General features: G+C 46.3%; 3 protein-coding genes across 4 annotated transcripts; 2 read left to right on the top strand and 1 right to left on the bottom strand.

Annotated features, from left to right (window-relative positions):
- Positions 1-3: 3 nt before the first annotated feature.
- On the bottom strand, positions 4-27197 carry LOC147133913 (5-hydroxytryptamine receptor 3A-like). Of its 2 annotated transcripts, none has more exons than XM_086055328.1 (9): positions 26861-27197; positions 2882-3024; positions 2764-2808; positions 2588-2694; positions 2326-2495; positions 1941-2053; positions 1437-1647; positions 1190-1339; positions 4-756 (listed from the first exon to the last, which is right to left on the bottom strand). In XM_086055328.1, the coding sequence occupies exons 1-9, from the start codon at positions 26991-26993 to the stop codon at positions 506-508; spliced, it is 1323 nt and encodes a 440-aa protein (XP_085911454.1). In that variant the 5' UTR covers positions 26994-27197; the 3' UTR covers positions 4-505. The 2 variants fall into 2 exon arrangements, with proteins under 2 accessions (XP_085911454.1, XP_085911455.1); XM_086055329.1 differs by lacking the exon at positions 26861-27197 and adding an exon at positions 3322-3424.
- LOC147133915 (inward rectifier potassium channel 16-like) lies at positions 7935-9044 on the top strand. Its single transcript, XM_086056097.1, has one exon. It carries the CDS (start codon positions 7935-7937, stop codon positions 9042-9044), a length of 1110 nt encoding a protein of 369 aa, XP_085912223.1.
- On the top strand, positions 9864-15226 carry LOC147133914 (inward rectifier potassium channel 2-like). Its single transcript, XM_086056143.1, has 2 exons — positions 9864-10098; positions 11989-15226. Exon 2 carries the CDS (start codon positions 12221-12223, stop codon positions 13529-13531), a length of 1311 nt encoding a protein of 436 aa, XP_085912269.1. The 5' UTR covers positions 9864-10098; positions 11989-12220; the 3' UTR covers positions 13532-15226.
- Positions 27198-27386: the final 189 nt, after the last annotated feature.

Genomic DNA, 27386 nt, shown 5'->3' with positions numbered 1-27386 from the left:
GGCTTGTTTTTATTCAATTTATTTATTGGCCGAATGTGGGATGAAAATTCAAGCCATCTGCTGGAAACGTTGTCACCTGTAGAGGGCACCAAAGACCTATACTGTGCCAGAAAGCCAATATAAATAAGAAAAGTACTGTCATGATAATACACAGTACTTTAGTTTTGGTCATTCGTGAATACTTTTCACGCAAGAATAAAATGTGCAGCGTTGCTATACTGTAGTTGTAGTGTGCCAGACTTGCTGCGCTATTCATGCATTTGAATACAGCTCCAAAAAGTACTCACACTGAAGTGAAGTACAAGTACAGATAGTTGTGTGAAAAAAAGTGCTGATTCCATTCTTGTACAAGGACAGACTCCGAAACAGAAGTAAAAAAGTAATTTTTACTTCCAGTTTGAAACGTAAGGAGTAAAAGAGTGTCAAGCGAAGTACAGATGCATGAAAATCCTACTCAAGTACTGTAATAACATCTTTGTACTTGGTTACTTGCCACCACCGGCGTTCACCAGAAATCCAAGTGGTTGACGTTGCATTCGTATTTCACCATCACTGTGATCATAGCGCAAAAGTAGAGCGTGCCCAGAATGAAATAGAACCAGAAAAAAGTTTTGTCGATCCTGTCGGCGAGCGCCTCGTTGCGGTCGCGCTCGGCCTCCTTGGCTTTGATGGCGTCCAAGAAGTCGGTCACTTTTCGGTGCAACTCGTTCTCCTCCGACTTGTCCAGCTGGATGACGCTGATGTCCGCTTTGACTTCTGCCCAGACGCCAAAATGAGCGGTTGCAATCGCAGTGGGAACTCGTGATGCATTATCGCAATATTGAATTTGTCCCAAGAACTCTGATAGTATCGCGATACGCTCATCGCGAAAAACAAAACTAAAAAGACGTGATGCATCACAATCGAGTCATTCCCGATATCGCAATATTTTCCTCTGGTGTGGGGCTGAACAATTCAATCAATTTAATTTGACAATGTAGGAGTATTGGTTGCGTTTGTTATAAAATACACACGAAGAAAAACGCGGATTCGATTTATTATTATTTTTTTAAATCAGTCGGTTCTGCGCCTGACTTGTTTTACCCAAAACAAAATGTCATAAATCTTAGCAGTGCCTTTTAAAAAGTCAAAAGGGTCCATGTGAATGTTTGATGCCGTCGCATGGCCGTAAACCTGCAGACTCCCTCACCTTCATCAGCTCCCCTTTGCTCGTTTGCACTTTTTGCTCTTGTGGAGGAGCAGCAGAAGACGAGGCCTCCATCCTTGGCCACCCGCGTGAGCACCATGGACACCAGCATGCTCACCACCAGCATCACCAGGCACACGCAGAAGTGGTTCTCTGTAAGCGCAAAAGCCAGACGCTGGGCGATGGGAGCCGGCGGCGCCGGCGGCGCCGGCGGCGCCGGCGGCGCCGTTCGACCCGGTCGGCCACTGACTTATGACGGGGCTGCACTCGCTGTCGCCGGGCAGCTGGTCGTTGAGGATGAGCAGGAACATGGTGAAGCTGAGCACCAGGGTGACCTTGAAGGAGTTGCGCTCGCCGCAGCCCAGCGGCAGGGCGAAGCTCACCATGTCGGCCAGGATGAGCAGAATGCTGGGAAGCAGCAGCGTGATGAAGGGGTTCTGTTGCCGGATCTTCAGTATCACCTGGACCAAACGTTCAAGCCGCTCAAAGAGTGATTCTCAAATGCCCCCCCCCCTCTTGTGGTACAGAAAAGGATCACTGCCAAGTACTTTTCGGTTGTATTTAACTTTTAATTGCAGTACCAGCACTTTGTTCATTTCGTCTATTCAGATCCACTTGTCTTGTCACTTGAATCCCCTCAATTTTGTGCGGTTGTATTTTTCGGTTGAGTTTTCTTCTTAAGTCTACAGAATTTGAGTTATTTACCGGGATGAACCCAAGCCCATTTGTCGTCAAGCGTAAGATGGGACCCTACCGAGATATAGAATTTGTCATCAGATGATTCCAGGTAAGCGCCCAGCGTTTCCCAGTCGCCGTGGCTCCCATCAAACACCTCCACGTTACCGATTTCCATGGTGATCCCGCATTCTGCCGACATTGAAAATGGGACGCTGGCAATGCCGCTGCATCGAAAAGGAACCATTCGCAATCATTTAGCCGCCACCCGGCACACCGATAAGCGCCACGTTCTGATTTGAAAGGCACAGGTTGGTCCTCTTGGGCAACGTTCCTCAAATCTCATCAGTTGGCATCCACGTCAATCGTCTGCCCATTGTTTGGCCCGTCCACCTTCACCTTCACCTTCTGTCGCATGTCAAACGCGATCGAGCGAAAGAGATGCAGCGCCGCGCGGGGCTTACCTTCAGTGGACCAGGTTTGGATGGCCACGGGACATTCGTCCTCAGCAAAAGGGTAGTTGAAGAGGTTGAACTCACAGTTGACCTCGGCCGCCATCACCACCCTGTGCCGCAGGGTGCCGTTGCTGAACACGATCAGGTCGCGGAAGCTGTTCTGCGTGCTCGCTGATATGCTCGAGTTAGAAAAAGAAAAAAAAAAAAATCAGACCTGTCAACATGTCAACAATCAAGAGCAACGGCGCGGCTGCACAATAGCGCTTCTTACCCATTGGTGACAAATATGTCCGGGGTCCAGACTTTGCTTACGGGCAGAATCACCTCATTATACGGGTAAACGGACATGTCCCAGTACAAGTCATCATCGGTCCATTCCTGCCATTGCAAACCGAGTTAAGGGCGAGGGGGATACACTTGGCAAACGACAAAGGCCTGATTGCTTACAATGGTGGCTCGTAAACGACAACCTAAACGAAGATTCTTTGTGTCCTGAAATAGATTGGCATTCACTCAAAGGTATGGGCAACGCGAATTGTGCCCGGATGTCGTTGCCGCTACTCACAACTTTGATGGTCTGGTACTCGATGGACGACACGTAAATGTACTCAGAGCAGTTGTCGCGCTGCGGCTGAGTTATTAATTTTTTGTTGACCAGCTCGTTCGCCAGACATCTGCGGGTCGTGCATTGTGTAGCATTCCCGTCTCCTAAAGAACCAGAGTGAAATACGGGTCAGAATCGCCGTTCGGAAATCTCGTGACCGCTAAAACGTCATCGGAAGAAATGACTGCCGATTGTTGTGAACTCCCATTTGGACCGGAAGGCCATATTCCAGAGGAGCAAGTCCAAGCTGGAAAATTCCCCGAACTTTTCCGACCGTAAACTCATCTTTGATCTTGCCATTAGCGGCCCCCCGACTTGCCAAAGGTGACACCTGCTCTCTCGGCATTGACACAACAATCTGGTGTCGTATCGAAAAGTACTCCCTTGTAGTATACGCTTACCCGCAAAAAGTAGAGCCCGTAGAAGCGCTGCCCCCAACAGCCAGAAGCCATGTTGCCTTGGTGACGGCATGGCTTTGACGCCCTTCAAAATCCAAGGAATGACTCCTTCTGGCTTTGCCGACTCTTAAATAGGCGGGCGGGCGGGCGGGCGGGCGGTCGACGCCGCAGCCGTGTGCCGGCACAGGACAATTGAAGCGGGCACAATAGGCGGCGAAAAGTGCCGCAGTTGCGTGATCAAAGTGTTCAAACAACAACACGCTCTCGATTACCCCCAGGCATCAATGCGCCAGCTGCTCTTTGTCTTTCTGCTCCACAATGCTCCACACTTGAGTTTACCCAACTAAGCCGCCTCTGCCTGTCACGGAGGCCTGACAAAGACTTTGCGGTCATTGTCGGGGGTGTGGGGGATTCGGTTTTTGGAACGCCAGGCAATTCTCAGACTTGTTCTTTTGAGAGCTGAACGCCCGCCGCTTGCGCGTCATTGTACTTGTGTTGACTTTGACAAACTGGCTCGGTAAATCGTCATGTTATATAAACAGCCTTTCCTGTTTATTTTCATTTTGCATTATTTACGTATTCTCGCCTGTCCGGTTGCGCACATATATATATATATTTTTTTTTTTGAGCTTGAGCATTTGTGGGCTTGTATTACTGTGCTGTTAAAAAATACATGCCTGAAAGAGGCTTCCTTCCTCCAGTCCTTCATCGGTTTAATTCCCACTTAGAAGGCCGCGGTTATTACAGTTGGCACTTATCAATCGGATCGATTGGCCATGATGCCCAACATGCAATGTTTACCTTTGGTTAGTTCTTGTTTGCGATAGATTTGAACTTTTGGGGATTTCTCCTCCATGATGCTTTGTTTTTGTTTGTACTTTATTCTTAATACGAGCATTTATGTGCGAATGCTGCCACAATTTCCTCACGGGATGACTGACGTTGTATCTGACTGTTTCTATCTGTAGAGGAGAATTTATCAACATTGGGAAACTGCGATTGTCGAGCAACAGTCGATAATTCTCATCATTGTGATTCAAGGCGTTTGTCTCTTGCTTGGAGGCAAAAGTGAACCCTATTGATTTTGTTTAATGCTAAATTCCAGAATCTTAAGGTAGCTCATCTGGAACGCCAAGTTTATCTCTCTTTTTATCATCATCAGGACTGTAGCGGTTGCCACCTTAATCCCCGGCCGCTTATCAGCGACGTCGCCTTGTCGCACGTTTCTTGTTTTAAAGGCATCGAGTACTCGGTTTTCTTCTTTAGATTCCTCTTCCTAGCACCCGTTCAAATCATTTTTTTCGTCACCTATGCGTGTTCAATAAAGGAAGTCAAGTATAAAAGGTTATCGCTCTGGAATGCCTCTTATCTCCGTCTTGGCACATCCTCACACCTTAAATAGAAACCATAAACTCACTGATCACTCTTGTTATTTTCCCAGCACAACAGGATGGCTTTGCTGTTGTTGACCTCTTTCGGGGTGGCCTTATGGCCGCAATAAAGGCGCTCTAAAATCCAGCGGGGCTCGCCTTATCACGGCCAAACGGAGGACAATTGAGCAGAAAGAGAATCCGATGCCAATGACTGCCTCCCTCTCCGCCTGATTGAGCAAAGGTTAACTTTCTGTCTAATGAATCACGGAAATGCTTGGAGAAAAACACCTACTAAATGGCCCATTAATAATCCGCCCATCGGCGTCAGACCTTGCCAGACTTTAAAGAACGATAAAAGTCGGATTTCATCACCTGGACGGAAACAAGGGCAGGACAGCTGAATTGTGTGCGTGTGCGTATGCTATATTTTTCTTTTGTCCTGAACAACTTCTAAAATGTTACACGGGCCATAAATTCTTCTCGATTGTCCAATAAGGCTTCCGAGGGACGCGGTGGCAGCAATGATATCAGGAGGTAGAAGGGGACTTTGCCTCAGGACCAGGCCAGAGTTCTGCACACCCTCAAGCTCTCAGGCCGCACTTTGAATGCTTTTTACACACCAGGAAAGCATCTTCGCCACACACAAGTAAGTTGCTTCACATTCATAACAGACTTGGTATTAGTTAAAAAAAAAAAAAAAAAAAGGATGCGTTGACATACCGGCGGCTGCTTTAACAGGCATGGAAATGATATCTTTTGTACAACAGAGACCGTTTTTGTCATTCTATAAATGAGATGAAAATAGTAGCTCGATATGTGATCGTTGAAAGTAAAATGAGGCAGATTTTTATCAATGCTTTTGTCGGGGAGTCATTACAATAATAAGTTGGCGCAACTACAATGAGATGGGCGACGAAATGGGTACAAAATAACTGCGGTTGTTGTTAAAGTGCTCTCAATAGAGTTGGCGTATAAAACAGATCTGGTGGCTTATGTTAGAAATACGCAAGGCATGGCAGCGTTATTTATACAGCGCATTTCATACACAAGGTAACTCAATGTGCTTCACATAATTACAAGTGCAACATTTAAAAGCATTTACAAACAAAACCGTTCAAGACATTTAAAAGCAAAGTGAAGAAATCAAAGTGCAGGACCCACAAGATTTGGGAAAAGGCTTTGAGGGGGGGGCAGTTTTTTTTTTGCTATTAACTTGGATTTAAACACATTTACGCTTAGAGCTGACTTCACTTCAGTTGTCAGCTTACTCCATTTGCACGCAGCATCACAGCTAAATGCTGCTTCACCATGTTTGCTTTGAAATCCGGGCTCCGCTAAATGAGCCAAATCTGCAGGCCTCACAGCCCGACTGGGTTTCTATTCCATCAGCATTTCTTTCGTGGATTCAGGACCCGACGCGCTCAGTGATTTCTAGACCAGTAGCAGAATTTTGTTTTCATGCTATTTTATTTTATGAGTTATAAGCAGGAAAATAAAATACGAATGTCAAGCAATGTCTTCATCTTTCTTTTACCGTTTTGTCTTTTGCACCAGTCTGACCTGACATTTGCATGACTGACTTGGTCAAGATGTGTTGGGTACACAATGTCAACATTAAAGGTGTAACATTGGAGCACATCATCGTAAACGTGGTCTTATCAGCCATGCGTTCCCGGGTGACGCAATTGGAACACGAAAAGAAAAAAAAAGGAATGACGAGGCAGCTTTGGGAACGTTTTGATCGGCACGTAGCGCTCAAAGTTGTCTTATCTGAGCAGCTGTCAAGATTACGGAGCTTGATGGACTGCAGGAAAGTGATGGAAATATCCTGACTTTGGTGTATTGCACATTTCATATTTGTGGCAAATGGTGGTTAAAGTTCAAGCCTTCATGTAGCATTTTGAGGCGAAAGCCGTTTGGGGATAATAATTGACATCCGCCGAGAAAAAAAACTCTACAGTAACGAGAGCAGTTGTTGCCACGCCACAGTGCTGGGAGCGTCCGTCTTCTATGGTCCTCCTCAGTTCTTGTTGTTTCCGCACATTTTTCCATGAAGGCCCTTTTTCATTTGTTACGCATTTGACATGAATCGTTTCTTGCCGACAGTTTTGACACTTGTGTCGTCATCAATGGCGATGGTTATCGTTGCATGTGTATGCTGTATTCATTTTTGAAAAAACGTTTTTTAATGTTCCAGGATGACATTTTCTTGAACATTCAGGTGGCCAAACATTTGAGTTGCAACGCTGCGGCCTATTTTAAAGTTGCATTACAGTCGCCATAGTTGCATTGGGAGGACAGCAATGTAAGTTGTAGTCAATTATCAACTCATGCGAAACGTTGCCATTGTTCTTAAGGTCAGTCCTTGAGTCTCGCCGGGGGCACGGTTGCGCTCTTGGACATGAAAGGTTCACCTTCGTGCGCCATCACAAGCACTGACCTGTGCATTTACAACCTCAATTCCAATATTGCTCGATTCCCATCAGTCCAATCCCCTCACTCTTTTTTTCATTCTGGGATGTGTGGCTGTTTGATTTTTGGACCAATCAGAGTTTGTGTTGCCACTGTCAGTCGAATCGGTCTTGCGCATTGACAATCTCAAGTGCCGGCCCGTCTGACTACTTGAGCAATTGGACTGCTTTAACCATTCGGATTTCAAATTCCTCCTGTCAGGATCAGATCACTCGTCCTTGATACTTCCGTGCCGTTTGCTTGGTCAGAGTAAGACTGCCAACTTGCACAAGCAAAGCTACTTTTTTTTTTTTCATTTTATTGAAGAAAAATATGGATTCTAAACTCATCTAGAGGATGATCATGGCATTCACAATCACCCCTTTATAGTTCTGATGTTTTCTAAAAAAAAAAAAAAATAAATCCTGCAACTGACACCCTGATATACCACAAGGTGGTGGCAAAGCACTACTTTTGTTCAAGTGACACTCCTCAACTCCCGACCTGGCACCAAGATATCGCCAATGAGTACTGCTTTGGCCTGAGCACACAAAAAGGCAGTCGGGCAGTTGTTCCGCCAATAAAGGAAGAATAGGTTCCAGAAAAAAAATCTGCCAAAAGGTCAATTTGCAAATGGGGGTCACGCGGGGGTCCACTCCACATTTGGCGCAGGTACCGACGGCGCGGCTCGCCGATGCATTTGCGTAAAACTTGTCTCCCCTCCCCTCCACTCCACACGTAAACGTTGTGCTTTCCGTTTGGGCCTCGGTAGGGCACTGAACGGCGGTCACCATGAGCACCGAGAGGCGTGACGAGGTGCCGGTCGACACTTCCTTCACCACCATTCACACGGTGGGCGGCGGGCGCAGCGAGGGCCGGCGGCTTCGCTTCATGCATAAGGACGGCAGCTTCCCCGTGGCGTTCCACAGGGTACCCAGGGAATGGAGTCCGTACCTGCTGGACATCTTCACCACTCTGGTGGAGATCCGCTGGCGGGTGATGCTCCTGGTCTTCTCGCTGTCCTACATCGTCTCCTGGCTGTTCTTCGGCCTCTGCTACTGGCTCATGGCCTACGGGCGCGGGGACGAAGACGCCGACCGTCCCTGCGTGCTGAACGTCTACGACTTCACGTCGGCGTTTCTCTTCTCGATGGAGACCCAGGCCACCATTGGTTACGGCTTCAGGGGGATGACAGAAAACTGCCCGGTCGCTGTGGTGCTGGTGACCATTCAGGACGTCGCCAGCTGCCTCCTGGACACCGTCGTCATCGGGATCGTCATCGCCAAAATGGCATCGGCGCGGAAGAGGGCCCAGACGGTGGGCTTCAGCAGATTGGCGGTGGTCAACCAGCGGGACGGCGTCCTGTGTCTGTCGTGGCGGCTAGGAGACTTCAGAGGCAATCATATCTTGGAGGGGGTCGCCAGGGCGCAGCTCGTACGCCACTCGGAACAGTCCAAAGGAGCCGTGGGGATTTCATACCAGGATGTGCACATCCAGCAGCGGGATCTTGTCCTTGCCACGCCAAGCGTAGTCGTGCACAAGCTGGAACCGGGCAGCCCGCTCTACAAGATGGGCCCTGACGAGCTTCTGCAGGACGACTTTGAGCTCGTGGTGTCCTTCACCTACACGGGCGACTCCACCGGTATGCTCCACCAGACGCGCGCCTCCTATACGCCTGCGGACATCCGCTGGGCACAACGGTTCCGGGAGGTGCTCAAAGTGGGCAAGAAGCACTACAAGGTGGACTACGCTCTGTTTAACGAGACCACGTGGGTGGCCACGCCCATGCTGAGTGCCGAGCAATACGACAGGCGAAGGAGTCCGCCTGGCCCTTTGCACCCGCTCGCGGTGCGGAGAGGCCGCCGCTGCACGGAGGAGGCCATGCAGCAAACCCATTTGTAGGATGCCGCTTCACTCATGTTTAGATATTTATATGCCTTTAGAGTTTATTCTGTGCAGGATGTTCATAATAAATTGCACAAATGCACGTCTTCGATTTTCTGCTTCCTTTATCATTCTACTGACGAAATCAGTTTTGAACCCTAACCCTAACCCGAACGCAAATGGAATCCTCGGTAGCACTTCAAATACTGCCATCTTGTGGCCAAAGTGAGCACGCGTTCTTACAGCGGGAGGTGCTTCTTTTTAAATGCGGTAACCATGCAATTGGTATGCAGTATTCACATTTACATTTGGAAAGAAATCATATATTGATAGTGAAAAAAAACGCTCTACTGAATTTAAAAAACGCTTTCAAATCACTTTTGCAATGGCCAAAACACTAGGACTAGTAACAATACAAATGTATACTTTTATTTCTTAATATAATGCTGATCAACCAACAAGATATAATAAGGGTAAAATATTCAACTGCTCATATATATTATTGCTACCCCTGCCAATATATTCAAATGAATATAAATACAGTACTACCAACACGTGCTTATAGCAAAAACGTAAATGCTGCTAACTACTAAAAATGAACCAAGGCATTAAAATCAATCATTAAAAATAGATACTTCGAGCAGCTTAACCAGTTTCTTCCAAAGCACCCTGAACACTGTGACTGCTCAAAGAAGCCCTCACTATTTCCCCACATCGTGCTTTGGGTCGCCGAACAAGAAAAAGTCGCTCCGAGTTCCTATTGGCCAGCAGTGCCAGGGAGGCGCGGCCAGAGCGGGACGTCGGGTATGTGCGTGCGTTTGTGTGTACGTTTTAATGAGCGTCGCTGTTTGAGCGCAGCACTAAAGCTGGTCTTCCTCTCGACGGTAATGGCACAATTTGGTGCACCAGACGGAAGCCTGAGTGAGGGTGACGACGACAGCAGAAACAACAACAACAACAACAACAACAACAGTCGAGCAGCCAGAAGCAAACGGACCAAACGGGCCTGTGTGGCATTTATGGGACATAAAAAAATCAGGAAACAGCACGTTTGCTCTGCAAGGGACAACAGGTGAGCACGTTCTCCTTCTAATAAAAATCTATCATGATGAGCATTTAAATAACAACAGTAGTAGAAGTAGTACAAGTACAAGTCATACTAAAATGACCATAATACATGACAATCCTAATCATGCCTGATATCGAGATGTTTATTCATTTAAAAAAAATCAACACTGAAAAAGGTTAAACAGCAACAATAATTATTTCTTTATATTTTTAAGAGCGCTACATCTCCAATGTATCATTATTGATTTGTGTGACCACCCCCCCCCCCCCCCCGCCAACAAAATAAATAAGTGCAGCTTTTATGTAAGCAGTTTCCATCTATCAGCCTCAGATGTTGACCGCGAGAGCTGACGCAGTGACGGAAAAGGTAAAGAGCACCAAAGAGGATTTTGACAGACGCTTTAGCAACCAAACACACTTGTATGCATCCAATTTGTTGCAATCATGCGCAGTTTGTCTTTGAATGCACTGATGCAAAATATGACACTAAAACCTGCTGGTCACTTTTCTTGACAAAAGTACACACTTTGGGCTCCACGGACACGGGCCCAAGCGATTGTTGCCATTGCAATTAAAAACAAACACTATGTTCAACGTCATGTTGTGAGACAACTCAAGGAGTGTGTGTGTGTGCGTGCGTGCGTGTGTGTGTTTCTATGTCTAGTGGTGACATCATTAGCTGAGGAAAACAAAGATGATGCTCAGGGATTTGGGAGCAGGCAGTGCACAATTGATCCCCAATGACTTTTCTTTTTGACTTTCAGGGTACCGAGCCAAGCGTCAATCGCCTTCCGACGTGCTTTCATAAAAGTGTTCGAAATTTGAAACCTCGCAGCGAGTCGCTGGCTGCGGCCCGGTTGCAGCCCGCGCATGTGAAATTCGAATGGAACGTCCAGGCCAGCAACAGCGAGTCAATACGTTTTCTAATTTAACCGCCCTCGCTGCTCCGTCGCATATTACGCAAGGTTACTGTCGCTGGCGAAAGAGGAACTGATACAGCCTCTCTAAATAGCGGAGAGGATCATTTACGCCATTTGTGATCATACTGACGCTCGAGTAAAGACATCAAAACGGACACTTGCTAGTTGCTGACATTTTTCTTGCATGTAAAGCGCTAGAAGGCCAGTCAGAAGTGTTTTGAACGTCGCTCGCTGGATGAACGCGAGCTGCTCTCAGCGGATGAGATCTGGCAAATCGATACTCACATGAAGCAAGATAGTCATCTTTGCACCGCAAAAACTGGTCTTGAAGAAAAAAAAGTAAAGTAAAGAAATGAGTTGACTCGGCATTTCTCTTTCACGGAGCAAACAAACCCCCGACTGACGTCTTAAATGTCGAATGTAAATGAATGACACTGAGCTTTTCTGTAAATAGCGGCATCCAGCGATGACTACTTTTCAGGGTGTTGCTATGGATAGCAGCTAGCTAACAGTAAAAACGGGCCTAGGCACGACTTGCAAATGCTCCGTACAACCACGGATGCGGATGACGGCCCTCCAGCTCTTATATAGCGAAGACGACTCTTGCCGGACGACAAAGTTGGTCACTGAGTGCCATGTTAAAAGTTCTTAGGGGGTGAGGGAAGGGGGGAATGCTTGAAGCTGGCATACTTCTCTGATGCAAAAAAAGGTCGGTAAGAAGAAATATCTCGGCAGACAAAGAACGTAGTAGAAGTAGCTAGTTGTTCGGTTCAACCGCAGCGCTTGGCTCCATTTTTGAAGCGGCTCTCGACAACTCGAGTGCAAGAGCTGCTCCTTAACTTGTCTTGTCGCCAGAGTTGGCAGTGCATTATTTAGGGAGAAGGTAATCGCACACCTGCACGCACTCGATCTTTACTTTGGTTCCTGCCGATTACTTTCAAAGCGCGCTTCACCCTTGGCTGTTATTTCCACAGCCCCCTCGGCTGATGAGGCCTCAAGCAGCCGTCGCAGAGGAGTGACCCGCCCTGGCAAGAGGCGCGCGCCAAGGCCCCCGCCCCCCTCGTTGCCCACAGGACCTGCTCCTGGGGGAATACTTTCTTCCTGACGTGGCCCGGCGATCCTTCGAAACTGTTTCTCCGACGCTTGCGGCAGAAACTTGGACTGTTTCCCAAAGCGGAGGCGGCCCAGCCCCCCCAGGCAGAAAGGATGGGGAGCGTGCGAAGCCACCGCTACAGCATCGTGTCCTCCGAAGAGGACGGCATGAAGCTGTCCGCCCTGGCCGCGCCCAACGGCTACGGCAACGGCGACGTCAACGAGGCCGAGCGCCGGCGCCAGAGCCGCTTCGTGCGCAAGGACGGCCACTGCAACGTGCACTTTATCAACATGAGCGAGAAGGGCCAGCGCTACCTGGCAGATATCTTCACCACCTGCGTGGACATCCGCTGGCGTTGGATGCTGCTCATCTTCTGCCTCTCCTTCCTGCTCTCGTGGCTGTTCTTCGGCCTGGTCTTCTGGCTGGTGGCGCTCTCCTACGGCGACCTGGAGGCCGAGACGCAGGTGTGCGTTTCCAACGTGGACAGCTTCGCGGCCGCCTTCTTGTTCTCCGTGGAGACCCAGACCACCATCGGCTACGGGTACCGCTACGTGACGGAGGACTGCCCCGTGGCCGTGTTCATGGTGGTCTTCCAAAGCATCGTGGGCTGCATCATCGACGCGTTCATCATCGGCGCGGTCATGGCCAAGATGGCCAAGCCCAAGAAACGCAACGAGACTTTGGTGTTCAGCCACTACGCCGCGGTGGCTATGAGGGACGGCAAACTCTGCCTCATGTGGCGCGTGGGCAACCTGAGGAAAAGCCACCTGGTGGAGGCTCACGTCAGGGCGCAGCTCCTCAAGTCTCGGACGACCGCGGAGGGCGAGTTCATCCCTCTGGACCAGGTGGACATCGACGTTGGCTTCGACAGCGGCATTGACAGAATCTTCCTGGTGTCCCCCATCACCATCGTCCACGAAATCGACGAGGACAGCCCCTTCTACGAGATGAGCAAGCGGACGCTGGAGACGTCCGAGTTTGAGATCGTGGTGATCTTGGAGGGCATGGTGGAGGCCACGGCCATGACCACGCAGTGCCGCAGCTCCTACGTGGCCAGCGAGATCCTCTGGGGTCACCGCTTCGAGCCGGTGCTCTTCGAAGACAACAGCTACTACAAAGTGGACTACTCGCGCTTCGACAACACCTACGAGGTGTCCGGCACGCCGCTCTGCAGCGCAAGAGAGTTGGCGGAGAAGACGTCCCGCGCCTCCAGCCCGAGGAACTCCTTTTGTTACGAGAACGAGGTGGCTCTGGAAAAGATCGAGATGGAGGAGGAATCGGAGGAATCGGAGGAGGCGGCGGAGAACGGCGGGACGAGGAACGCGGGCAATCGCCCGCGCGCAGACGCGGGCTCAGACTTCCAACCCAATCCGGACCCTCCGCCTTTAGAATCCAGACCTTTGACTGCCGAATCCGAACTATAACGCCGCACTTTAAGATATAATCAGATGCTTCTTAAGGATGGAGAATGGTTGGAACGTTTTCAGTCTTTATGCGGCACCCAAAAGGGTTCATGGGAATGCAAACTTGGGTCTATATTGTAATGCAATGGCCAAATACCCAATGTAGCTTCCCCCCCCCCCCCCCCCCCTTTCTTCATAGCAGTGGTAAGGGGCCTGTTTCCGATCACGGACCATTGTACTTTTTCAAAGGTCCCCGGAGGACTAGACTACGCTCATGAAAACGTACAGCGCGACAATCAAACAAATGTTTATTATTACGCATCGCGAGCATTTGTGGGTGGCGCGTTTCCTCTGAGGTTGTATTTGTTGAAAAAAAATGCCACGACGGAGCAGAAACAATTCTGTGGCGCAAGTTCTCGCCCCGGCTTTACAGAAATTCAACGTCCACCTCTCGTGACCTACAAGTTTGTGACTAAAACGAATATGCAGAGTATACTTGAAAGTACACGTTGAATATAGGAACTGCCTTCCCCAAAAATTCAGCCGTCAGAGAAGTATTCGTTTCGCAATAAGTTCATTATTGTGGTTGAGGATGCATAGAACTGCAGCGTTCCTCTCGTGTAGCTAAATAAGGAAGCAAAAACCTCTCGGTATGTCGAGTTCTGTGCTCCGAGCCCACTCGTACAAATCCTGTTCGGTTATCATCTCGTGCCCGCATCCGTTTTCTCTCACGATTGCGCTCACTCCCGAGGGTCACTGGTGAGCTGTCACCTACCGCGGCTGACTTTGGTCACTAAAAACACAACAGGTGATGCATTTTATTTCTCAAGTTGGAATATTTGATGCAGTTATTGCATTGGACCGGGTTGTCCAGGGTATGCGAGGCTTAGATGCAGCGATCGCATTTCGAGGTTACTTCATTTTTGCCCCGCTTGTGCCAGAGTGAAACTTGTTAATGAGCTGGTCTCTTAACCCAAATATAGCCTAGTTATAATTCTTTGGCAGAAGATGGATGACAGAATTCCGCCTCTTCCGATGTGCAATAACATTGACTTGACAGAAAACCTCAATACGGAGCTGGGATTGTGGATGACAAAGTGCTGCTAAGAAACATATTTCACGCTTTTACTCTCGGAGCCAAAAATGTATTATTCAACATTTTCAAGTACGCAACCGCAGTCAACTTTTTTCCTTTGCTTTTTCCTGAGCATGAGTCCAGTGTGCGTTTTCCCACACTTTGTTTGTGTGCGTGTTTTTTTTTTTTTTGTTTTGTTTTTTTTTGCAGACCGTTACCACTGTCTTCTTCGCCGAGACCCAACATGTACATATGTAGCTGACGTCGATAGCCCTGACATTGATTGGAGGGCGCGATGGTGAATTGTTGATGTCGTCTATATGGAGGTCAGTCAGTGTTGCGCACATTCGATTGAACCTTTTCACGCGCCGCTGCAATCATCAGCGGACCCTCGCTTTGTCTTAATGATGTTTGCATTCAAGCCACAAATAAAACACACGACACTTTTATTCATAGCTAATAATCACTGAGAAACCCATTACAAACACACGATCACTTTTTCCAGCTTGTTCCCCCCCTATCAGGGTCGTCTCGCCTGCCTGCACCAACCAGACTTTAAAAAAAAAAGAAAAAGGACATATTTTGTAAATTACGTTGTATGTTTCATCTCTTTGTTTTGCAATAAAACACGTTGAACATGATTACATTGTTTTCTCAGAAGAAGTGTTCCAATCAATGCGTGATTGCGTAAGAGGCAATCAATGTGCTTGGCTCGCAGATGAATGTGCATTATGACACACGGGGTCTGCAAATTTCGTTAATTTCCGTGCCTGGCCTGAGACGTAGTCGGGGCCCCTATCGATCCCGATTTGATTTAGTTCTACATATAGGAGCTTGGTTCCGCCTCTGGGCTTTTTCCACATTAGCCAATGAAAGTGCAACACAACACAGCTCAGCTCAGTCTAAATACTCACTGCCGTCCGTCCTTTTTGTGTACATAAACAGCATTTGGAAACGAATGCCGGATGAGTTCCTACGCAATTGGCATTCGTACGGCAAGCTGGTAAGTGTTAGCAAGCCTTACATTGACAGGGGCAGCATGAAGACGCTTTACGAACGCACTTCTGCTCACTAACATCCGCTTGATGAGAACAAATTGAAGCTGAGCTATTAACCGGGGTCCTCGCGGGCTGCTATCCTGGATGTCACCCTGCTTCGAGACACCTAGTTGAAACCGCCAGGATCCTTATCCGGCTTCTGCAGAGCCGATCATCCGAATCGGGCGGGCTGGAGCCGGGAGACATTTCAAACTTCCGTAATAGCGAGCCTCGAGGACCGGAATTGCGCACCTCCGGAGTAGATGGTGGCCCCCCTCAGTTCGCGCTGATGCAATTGACGGACACCCTTGGCCTGAGAGGTCCTGTCGATGCGTGCCGATGACGTCTCTGCGGCTTGTTCCAACTCAAGTGGCTCAGCCAATAACAGGCCCGGCCAGCGGGGTACAACGTGAACAACACGTGACACGTCCTTTGTACTGAAAACACCCTGAAGGCAAACTACTCATTTGTACACTTTCAAAATATACTTCAAGTTCTCAAACTTTGCCAGCATTGCTACACTCACACGCAGGGATGAAAAATAAAACGTAACAATTCACAATTTCACCTCGCGTGTCTGCCTCTCTGTCAAGTACGCCCGGTTCAAATTGGGCCGCAATCGGACAGACTCTCTGGCGGTAGCAAAGACGCCAGCGCTCTTTGAATCCTGGAAATTTCTGAGGGTCAACTCGTGATAGACACGTCTGCCACGGTTCACGCTCCAAAACAAAACTGGCTTCGGAGGCGGAGTTCTCAGGCCGACCTGCCGAGTAGATCGTGAAGAAGTCGTGACTCATCCTCGGTCCGACCACCAATACAGTGGAACCTCCTCTAAAACGATATCAAATGAATAATCGTAGACTTACTACCTTTTAGTATTTGATGTGGATTGAATAAACTTCAATTCTTCACATCGTCTGACAGGTTCACGTTTGATAGCAATCAGACACATTTTCAAGCACGAGTTTGTCTTTGAAGGAAATGGCCAAAATGACTTCCTGTGGGGTCTCTACTCATGAGAAACATATCTAGCAAATGTCACGTTCCAAGTAAAACTCGTTTTCGGGACTGAATCTTCAGGCTTGACCTGCTGAATAGTAAGACCTAGACCTGTTAGACTTTTGCGTTTTGTGACGAGTCATCAAACTTGATGAAAACAATGCAGAAGGTTCTTCACAATTTAGAGTCGCTGACAGTTGACGTCCGAGATCAGCAAATTGCGCAATAAAACAGGTTTGTTTCAATGCGGTGAAGTATTTACGAGTGATTGGAACTGGACTGCTTCCTTAAAAAAGCTTTGGAGTGACCTGTTTTATCTCATTGACTGTCGTTTTTATACACTCAAATTTAGCAAGTGTTACAATCACCTGGCTAATTTATTGCCCTGAAGGAAGTGCCTGTCGTGTTGTCTGGAAAAAGTCTTTCCAGAACATGTGAGGGTGTTATGTCAGAAAAATCCACTGGCTCCAATTTAACCTGCAAGTCAGACTGCAAGTTTGAATAGAACTCTGGGATTCGTGTTTCAGGTCATCAGTAAAGCACGAAGCTACATATCGTCAATAGCCTAGTCGCATAGTCATTCGAACATTTTCGGTAAACAGGAACAAAAACAAAACAAAACAATGAAACAACAGTTTTCACAAACAAGAACAGCTTGTACTGGAAGAATGCCATCGCGTTTGTTGCCGTAGCGGACCTGTACAGCTAAATATATATACGTACACATGCATGTATAAACACATATAAAGTAGTCAAATTAATACAAATGAAGAATGATTAAGACAGAATTTCCAAGAATAATTCAAAGATACACAAGTATAAATAATTCACTGCAGATAAGGGGGATATTTTATTCTATCGTGTTTTTTTTTAACAATAAAAAGATCAAAACGCCAGAAAAAGTAATGCAATGTAGACTGTAGGACTGTCTCTTTTCTTCAGAATCTTTTTCTCCCTTTTTTTTTTTTTTTTACTATTGTTGTATTTACGATAATAGCATTATAATGAGGCGCTGAATACGGTTCTTTGCGCAGGCGCCCGAGAGAAAAACACAAAGGCACGGTTGTTCCTTACGGGTGCTTTAAGTATCAAAGATGAACATTGCATATATCAAAGCCTCCGTCATAATGGTTTCCAGTCACCAGAGGTCGAACTTCCGAGAATGCGAGTTTGTGACATTGACAGTAAAGTACGGCCTGTAGTAGCGGTGACGTTCACAAATGGTAAGCATCTCGACACAATGACAAATGGCTTTACCGAGTGTGGAAGTGGAAATAAGAGTTGTACAAATCTGAGGGCTGTACTTTGATAACTGCATTTGTCGGAAATGGTCAACTCAAAGGCCATTTAGTTAAGGCTTCAAACAACCAAAATAAAAATATTACATTTTGATCACCTGTTCCATTCATGCATTGAAAGATAATCTCCATCACTTGTACAAATACAGCCGTTGTTGGAAATACAAAAGATAGCCATGACAACAACAAAAAAAACGAAGAAAAAAAAAAACCGTGATGCTTGAGGCTTGCTCTCCCGCCAGTGGGTGGCATCACAGTGTGGCTGTGTCCAGTTGTTTTTTAATAATACACTGGACGGTAAATACAAAATTGCGATGGCGCTACAATTGTGGAAGAACTGCTGGACAGTACCGTAGCGTTTGCCGACCGGTGAAGAGAGCGCACATGCTATCCCGTTATCTCGTTGATGCTAACGGGCGCAAGCAAAAGAAATCATTTTTAAAAAAGGGCTACAATTTTAAAATAGACGGACTAAGCATTGTTGGAAGCACATGTTTTTAAACCGTCTTTTGGTCTGTCGTCCATCTTTAGTCTATTTTTCGCGGCAAGGCTTCGACGGCCGCGGCGAGGAACGATAGTGAGTTGTTGCTGCTTCGGGGACAAATTTGACGCTCAATTTTTAGTATGAATTAAACGCCCAGCTCCGACTATTATTATTATTATTATTATTACTATTATTGTAGCTAGTATTGCTGCCATATCCGAACTTCTTCTTTCCCAAATATTTGATTGTTCTTGTTTAACTCTTTGTAAACAACTCACTTCCTGCTGTACGTAATGTATCTTGTTTGCTTGTTTGTCACTATTTACATCTAATTATAGTTTTTGAACTATGATAACCTTAAGCAGACACACACACACGCACACACATACACCTGCTGACATTCATTTTGGCTCCATCTTTGACAGCTGAGTGCCCCGCGACTCTCGGGGGAGGAAAAGCAGAATCGAGCAGGTACAATATGCTGGACGCCATTCAGACTCTTTCCATGACTCCAGTTGCCTGCTGAAAGACTTCAATGTGCGTGTGTGCGTGTGTGTTGTCGTTGAAATAAATAGATCGGCGCATCTTGCATTTCGTAGTGTAACCTGCTATCCATTCATTCACGTTTGATGAAAAAAAGGAGACGACAATATGTGGGGAAACTGCACTGTGCGGAAGCTCGGGAGGCCGGTTCAATTCTAACAGTGACAAGAGAAGTTGGACCAAAAGATATGGAAGAGACTTTGAATGACTGTAACACAATCCTAACCCCGCTACCCCAAACCTCCCTGACCAACCTCAACTCCTCCCCCAAGCCCCATTCCACTAATCTCAATTGACAATCTAACAAATCTAAAACAAAAAAAATCAACACCTAACCGCAAACCCAAAACCTAAACCAGTCCTGTCCACGAACTTGAATATTACTTATTTGAACGCAACCCCTTCTAAAAGCTTCTTTGCACCATTTCACGGGCTTTACCTGTTCATGACGTCGAGAATCGTTCACTTGGCAACACCCGGGCCAAATTGGGCCACAACAAACCCTCCTTCGCATTTTAGATTGAGTGAGATTAGCGGATGCAATCAGCCGTGACATTGAGCCCGGCACCCGTCCCAACGAGGCACCGCACAAGACCTAATCATCCGCACAGCTCAACTATGCGGAGGCAAGTCAATCAAATCCCCTCCGAGCGAAGCAGATGGTTGTTATCTTCCTTTTGCGAGGTGAGGTGGGATTATTTATCAGCCTTCGGACCTCGTGCGCGCATGACGTCTGAGGGATGCGTCGTCATCTGTGACAGTAATCCGCCTGAGACAAAACAAAGATCCAAACGCTCCTCTGGGCAAACGAGGGTGAATCATTTCCCTCGTAGCCAGTACCTGACCCTATTTTCTCGATGAAATGACCCGTGAGCTACTTTCCTGTGTGTATATATAGACTTTGTAAACTCCGGATGCAAATTGTCGCTGGCAAAAGATTACGCATTACGTCACATGACAATTTCTTTGCAGTGCCGCCAGAGATTACAGAGGTGGCTTACGTCTGCTTTAAGCAGGGCCGTCTTGCCTTACGGAACGGAGGAGGTGACTTGACTGGATGACCGGCACGGTGTCGTGTCATATCATCGCCAGCCCCATCCTCGCCGCAGCTCTCGAGAAGCAACGGTAGCAAAAACCTCCTCCTTGCCTGACCCAACTCCAAGCAGAATCTTCAACCAACGGCAACACCGGTTTTATGCAACAGCCGACCAACCTTAAGCGTAACTCAACCCTTCCCCAACCCGAGGCCGAATTCGACAGCAAACTCCAAACACAAAGCCTACTAAAAAGTTCACCCTAAACCCGACCACTAACTCAACGGGCGGGTTATAACCACCAGAAGTGGGCATTGGACTCCATTTTGCTGATCTGTCATTCGTCATGCGTCAGCGGCCAGGGTATCCGTCCGTCATTTGACAGTCCGTGATTTTTCGTGCCGACGTGAATTGTAATTGTCGGTCCGTCCCCCCAAAAAAGAGGCGTCCGCCAGTCATGGTCCGGGACGAGGTTATGACAATTTCAGCGACGGGAAAAAACATTTCAAGTCAGTGTGAATTGAATCAAAACAATGAAGAGGGCTAGGTGCCAATATTCCCTCAGAATGAGCAGGTAAAGTTGAAAGCCTTCTCCAAGACATAGTACACTTGGATTCAGTTACATTAGCTGTAGGTTTTGGGTACACGTGACCTCAGTGACCTTCTGGATCAGTAAACACATCATGCCGACTGGCCTGCACATTGGCGTGGAGCCAAGGAATAGACTGAATGGCCAGCGTGGTCTAATTACAGCAGAGCAGAGCAGAGCAGAGCAGAGCAGAGCAAAGCAGAGCAAAGCAGAGCAAAGCAGAGCACTGGGCCGGCCGCACATGTAACGGAAGCCATGCCTACTCTGGCCAAAGCACTTCAAGTGCGACGACAGCGTTGCATGTCCCGCAGCACACCGGAGGCTCACTGTTACACCTGCAGAGCTCAGGCCAAAAAAAAAACAACAACAAAAAAAAAAAAAACACTTTCATTGTCTCAAGACAAAGTCGCCAAGTTCAAAATGACGACGCTTTGCACTGCATTAGAGGCATCTCCAAAGATTAGTGTAAAGGAAAACACAGGAAACATTACATCATATCTTTCCCAGAAGACTGGATTACGTGTGTCATTGAAAGCGTTTCAAACTGGATAGAAACAATCAAACATTGCAAATGGATCGCAATGTCCATTTCTCTCAAACTACGTCACTCGATTCATTCAGGATGCGGGGGACCATCAACAAGATACCTCCGAGAGAGCACAAAAACAATTTTAAAATTCAATTGGTAGGATGTGAAGTTCTATTTGAATTCCTACTTCATGTCATATTTCATATCAACTGTTATGTTCTCATACTGACAGCTGCTTGTATCTCATGTAGCCAAGTTGTTAACCAAAATACAGGCGACCTCCACATGCTCGCAGTTTGGCACCCGCGGATTTGCCTCTTCGCGGATTGATTGTGGAATAGTTTTTCACGTTTTGAATTTTGTAGAAAATCGAGAATTTTTTTTTTTTTTTAAGGTTTCCCCCCCCACCCCCGAAACATTTCAATGGATGTCAATTCCACGCAGATTTTCACTATTTACGGGCCGGCCTAGCCCTTACTCCCCGCGTGAAGCGGGAGTCGACTGTATAAGCAAGATTTTAAGAAAGTGCTGCAAACTACAACCGCAATAAAAATTCTATCTTTGCTTACAGATACGGGTAACTATACCGCATCCTGTTTTACTCGGTATGGTATCTGAAAGGAATTGCGCGGTATCACTTATCACAAGTGAACTGTTTTTTTGTGAGCTCCAGTATCTACCGAGTGACTGTGAAGAGGGGACATAACCCTTAATGGAAAAAGACTTGATGAGCAGGCTTCATGACATTCAAAAGATATATAAAGACGTCTCTGCGGTCTGCTTCTCTTTTAGCAACGCTCGTTTAGCATCAACGTGCACACAATTGCAGCCTTGTTGAAGAAGCATCTCTCTCTACACTCTCTCTCTCTCTCTCTCTCTCTCTCACGAGGGACCCACATGTTTCCATTAGACCAACGAGCAACTAAATGCAATGACCCTCCTTCAGGGAAACCCACCGGGGTGAGGTCTTTGTCTGTTTCTATCCAAGAATCATGTGATGGCAACAAAGAAAGCACTCTGTGCGGTATCAACTGTGACAGGTGTGCAGAGGCCCGAAGAAATACGTACTGTGAAAGCCAAAACATTATCAGCATCATTGTCGCTGATGATGGACGACAAGACACAAGTTCTGCTAAAATTCCATTTCACCACTCGCATTTCAAGTGAATACAAGAATCAGAGGCAACATTGGCAGATGTTAAATGTAAGAGTCTCAAAAATGGGTCCGAGGGGAACTCCATGTTACAGCATGTATAAATGACAAGCAGGTGAGTGCATCGGGAACGAGAAAATGTAACAGTCCCTCCTCACCGTTCATATTGCCCAAAATGAAGTGAAACTCTGAAAGATGTGGGTTCGAGGGGAAAAGCAACAAAGTCAAGTAAAGATTCGAGGCTTGACAAAATGAACACGTGGTGAGCGATCATGTCCCGGAAGCAGTTTACCAATCATTTGTCATGCAATGTTGACAATCTATTTCCACTGTACAGAAGCGCCACAAGCATCTTGCATAAATGATGACCGTGTGTGTGCGCGGTATGCTGCCTCAACTCATGTATTCCGCACATTTTTGGGTGCCTTCAGTAATCTTCTGGACCATGCGGGAGTCCCTACTGCTCATTTGTGCGACTGCCTAACACAACAAAGCTGGATCAATATGTGCTTGTCAGTAGCGCTGGAGGTCGTCGATGGATACACGGAAGCGTGTTTATGTAATTAGGCGATGTGGGAGGTCAAAACAAATATTTGAAACAACATCATTTTGAACACATTAATAATGACGATAACACAGGAATTTTGCCCGATCGGGCTGCTACATGTGATTACATAATCATCCACCTTGTCTTGAGAGACGGTAAAGCAGCATGTGGCTCATCATCCGAGACAAAGTCAAGTGTTAGTATAACTTGCTGGTCTTTCAGGGAATGAACCAGAAAGACAACACTTGGCATTTCCCCGGTGATTATTACATCACTATAGAACATATTGCCACAATATTGACGACTTGTTATGATAGTTAGAATTCTGCATGCCAAAGCAGTAGGAGAGACGATAAAAGCTTCACCCCAAGGCCCTATCAAAAGTGAGCAGAGGTCAGCTGCCACAGGAAGTAAATCAAACTGAGCAGGCTTTATAAAATGTAGTCTAACATATATAATATAATATAATATAATATAAATAGTCCAACACTTTTTATCATTGACCGGTGACCGGCCAGTTTCGTCTTGAGGCTTTCCGGGGCCGCTGCACAAACTAGCGCAGCGGGTGCCATTCCTAACCTTGATGACGCGCATGTTGGGACCGCCGTGAAGCAACAACCACCTGCATACCGTATGTCAGTGTTTAACATTGACAATGATCGATGTTCTGATTTAACGCAAGAGAAGGCCCGGCCCGGCCCGGCCTCGCCTCGCCGCAGCTGTTCTACCCGTTGACACTTCCTCTCCTGAGTCCCGCAATGAATGCACAGATATTACATTTCACCTTCTTTGGCTGGCCCAAATTCTAAAATAGTGCAAAAGCTCGGAATCATGGCGTAAACAACACGTAGCCTCATTGTTGAGGGGGCACCATTTTATGAATGTTGGCCAGGTAAATCCTACATTGCGACTGACTCGTCGTTACCGTTCTGCGCTGCGGCGTCCGTGGTGGCTCAGCAGTCGCCATTTTCCCTTGGGAGCTATCATCTATAAGAAACAGAAGTAAGGGCAAGAGGGAGCTCAAATGCTAACCCGCACCAGCTGCTACGCATTCTGCAACACACGCGGACACATGTGTAATGACTGAAGAAATACTGGCCAGACAACGTTGTCGAGGTCAGTCAAGAACATCACACCGTGTTCATTTTTTTGTGACAAATATGTGCTTGAAAAAGGTATGATTTTGGATGGCAATTATTGTAGTGGAATTAGAAGAGAACAGACATTTTAAGGGGGGCTATTTTAATAGGATTCATTCTTACTAAAATACGCTTTATCAAATGATGGAGGTGATTTTTTTTGGTCGAGGGGTTTTCATTGCAGCATATCTACAGCCTGACGGCCATGTTTGTGGGGTTTTTTGCTTTGGGTCCGCCATATTTGTGGAGCGAAAGGCTGCGCTGGCCGCAATATTTGGGGAGTGCATTACGGCATTGTCCGCTTCTATTTTAGAGTCTGTTGTTGCATGTCTGCCATATTTGTGGCGTGTGTGGCAGCTGCATTTCCGTCATAGTTGTTGAGTGTTTTATAAGATATGTTTATGAATCAAAAGCAGAGCTTCCTAAGTCACTGTTTTTTTGTTTCATGGTAAGAGTTCTTCCAAAAATGAAATTACGTAATTTCCTTTTGCAAGACACTGCAAGACATGCATTCATGGACAATCTTTTGATTCCAAAGAGCACACAACTCCCTCCAAGGCTTGCGACTGAAAAAGGCGGCCGTTCAAGAACTACAGTTCTAGAGTGCAGAAGTGCACTTCCATTTGTAGTTATTGGATGCGATATAAACAGCACTTGTGTATGACAGCTTTGTGACTAACTTTAAAATTTGACTATTTTTAATCCAATTCCGATTTTTTTTTTTAACAAATGGTGTAGTGTAGTCGTATTTTCTACAGAATCTTTTTCTGAATAATAGGCACAATATTGCCAAAATACATTTGTATTTTTTTTTTTTTAATATGACTTCATCCTCATTAGATTTTGACTTTTTATCCTGACAAGACTTTTTGTTTTTCTTGGAAAAAACCTAAACTAATTTACTCACCCTACATTACTCATCTGCATTTATAAAAAATTAAGTTCCTGTAAAATTACAACTTTTGGGTATTCTGGGGTACAGGTGGTTACATTTAACTGGCATTAGGATTACAAGGGGGGCGGGGTCCTTAGAACCAAAAAGTAGAAGCAAAAAGTTTTGGACCCCCGTTTCATGCTGTACTTCCGTCCATTCGTCCATGCAAAGACAGAATTTCTTTCGGTCTGTTGACTTATTTCCTAAGCTGTCCAGCGTTCATGACAGCTTATGTAAAGCCTCATCCAAGACCTCCTTTGCCAAAGCAAGGCTACTGTTGTCTTTGCTTTTGGCCTGAAGTGTGTGCCCGCCATTGAGTTTCCTCAACGTGGCGTGAAGTCATCAGCGGAGTGCTCCACTCTGAGTGAATTTTTGTTGTCGTTGCTGTTGTTCAAGAGCGGAGGCTCTCGCAAGAAAAAAAGGGCGAGTCAAGCGACAGAATTCTTGGTTGCCATTGTGAAGACTCACGACTAGCTGAGAATTGCGTGTTGGCTTACGTAACGGTCACATCGGAGGAATAAATAAGTATATACAGTGGGAGAAAGTTGAAATGTTTAACCCTTAATATGAGGTACAGCAAGAAAATGTTCTAATGCTTCCCAAATACGAAGGTGGTCGGAAAGCACATGTAGAGAGCACAGATAATCTACCTAGTGGCCAAATTGATGGATAAGAGTTGAATTGACCGAGTAGATAACATTTTCGGACTCTTTCAGTATAAAAAGTGGAACAAGAAATTACCTGGTTTTACAAAGTGCAATTACTGCATGTACTGTAGCATGCGTGTGTTGGATGTGTGCCCTTAAGGGGCTTGGCTGGTAGCTAACATCATGAAGTGGCTGATTTTATTGTGGTGAATGACTTGGGAGACACGTTAGACAAACACTAAACACCAGGACTTATTCAGCTTGTTTGATCTTGAAGTCTAAATGCCGATTGTTCCATTTCACGTCACAGCTCGGTGTGAAACACTCACATCAGCATTGGCCATCAAACCTTTTGTGCAGATTTAACAGGACATTTAGGATTGCGGAGCCGGATCACTCTTAACATACCGCACACCACTTAATATTTGGTCAGGATAATCTTTTAGAGACATCTAATCCAGCCACCTAACTCATAGCAATTGTTGCTATGAGTGTAGCCCACTTCATAGGATGTCCAGATGTACCTAATAAGAAGGATTAGAGCATGATGTGACAGAGAGGGGAAAAAACAGACTCGAAAATGTTAGTGACAATTAGAATTTTCCGTATTAAAACATCTAAACAACAAGATTTAGACGTTTTGGTGTGCTTTAAATCATCCCAAATGTTTCCAGCCATTTTCAAATCCGCAGACTTACATCATTTTAATCAAGATAATGTTAGTTGGGTTGCGTTCTGGTTGCTCAGTGATGTCATTGAGGATCCAAAGTCACTTGAGTGACTTTACAAAGGACACACATTGTCACTCATTTGTAATCCTGCCTTGCCACTTGAATAATCAAATGGAGAGGAAAATACAATTACAGATAGATAGATGGATAGATACATAATTCTTCCACAAGAGAAATTCACTACTATTTTACAGTAACATTGCGCTCGAGGAAAGGGCGGCCTATGAACGAATGTGTCTGCCGTTCCTCAATGGTAAATGCAGTACAGTGCAAAGGCAGAACTAAAACAAGCCACATCGCACATTAGGTATAACCACACTCCCATGCGGCCTTAACCTTTAACGTGCACTCATTCACCGCCCCAAACATGGCGGATGATGACGTCGTGATGACGCGCTGCACGGGCCCAATTCCGAGGTTACGTCAAAATGACGTCACAAGTCAAGATGGCGGTCAAGTAGTTGAAAACAAACTCTCCGCTCATTGAAAAAGCATTTTACTTTGGGTCGTTGTCTTTTTTTTTTTTTACTGCATTTAAATACATAATGATACAAGCTGGTTAAAGCCTCAAATATGAATACATTTGATCACACTCGAGAAGGGTTTCTTACCACTTAAGCGCTCACTACAAAGCACTGCGGTCTTGGTTAGCTTCCATTCCGAACCGTCCAGTTCCCCTCTCTTAACTCCGTTTACCCACTTTCTCCGACGTTCAGGGTCCACAGAGTAATATGCAATGATCATTTATTTTCCATCATGCTATGGTTGGATGTTCAACCGTACAAAAACATCTAGGCATGATTTTCTGCGAGCTTTATGTACTAGTCACAGGCAAACGCAATATAATATGTTGGTTTGTTTTCATCGTGAAATGCCCGGATGTTCGGAATTGTCAATTAACACAGAAAGACGTCACGCCACGCCGTCTCGTCCTGGGCGTGGCCAAAAGGGCGGAGGAAGTAACTTCCGGGTTTGCATATTCCAATAGCCCGCGTTTTTGATCAGTGAGCGACGTTTGGTGGATTGAAGATGACGGGCTTTTTATACATTGGTATATAATTAAGACAAATAAATGAATGAAAAACGGAATAATTAAAATAGACATCTCTTACCACTAAGCAGTTAAATGTCTGCCCC

The sequence above is a fragment of the Filicampus tigris genome, chromosome 16 (genome assembly GCF_054856515.1).
Source record: "Filicampus tigris isolate MCC_2025a chromosome 16, RoL_Ftig_1.0, whole genome shotgun sequence".
Classification (NCBI taxonomy): domain Eukaryota; kingdom Metazoa; phylum Chordata; class Actinopteri; order Syngnathiformes; family Syngnathidae; genus Filicampus; species Filicampus tigris.
Note: the sequence above shows the minus strand (reverse complement) of the source record. Positions and strands in the feature narration are given on the sequence as shown.

Coding starts and splice junctions, on each gene's coding strand:
- LOC147133915 (XM_086056097.1), top strand. CDS start 7,935: ATGAGCACCGAGAGGCGTGACGAGGTGCCGGTCGACACTTCCTTCACC.
- LOC147133914 (XM_086056143.1), top strand. CDS start 12,221: ATGGGGAGCGTGCGAAGCCACCGCTACAGCATCGTGTCCTCCGAAGAG.
- LOC147133913 (XM_086055328.1), bottom strand. CDS start 26,993: ATGATCATTGCATATTACTCTGTGGACCCTGAACGTCGGAGAAAGTGG. Junction 2,496..2,587: donor GACATATTTGTCACCAATGG/GTAAGAAGCGCT, acceptor TTCTAACTCGAG/CATATCAGCGAGCACGCAGA. Junction 1,340..1,436: donor CGAGTGCAGCCCCGTCATAA/GTCAGTGGCCGA, acceptor TTGCGCTTACAG/AGAACCACTTCTGCGTGTGC.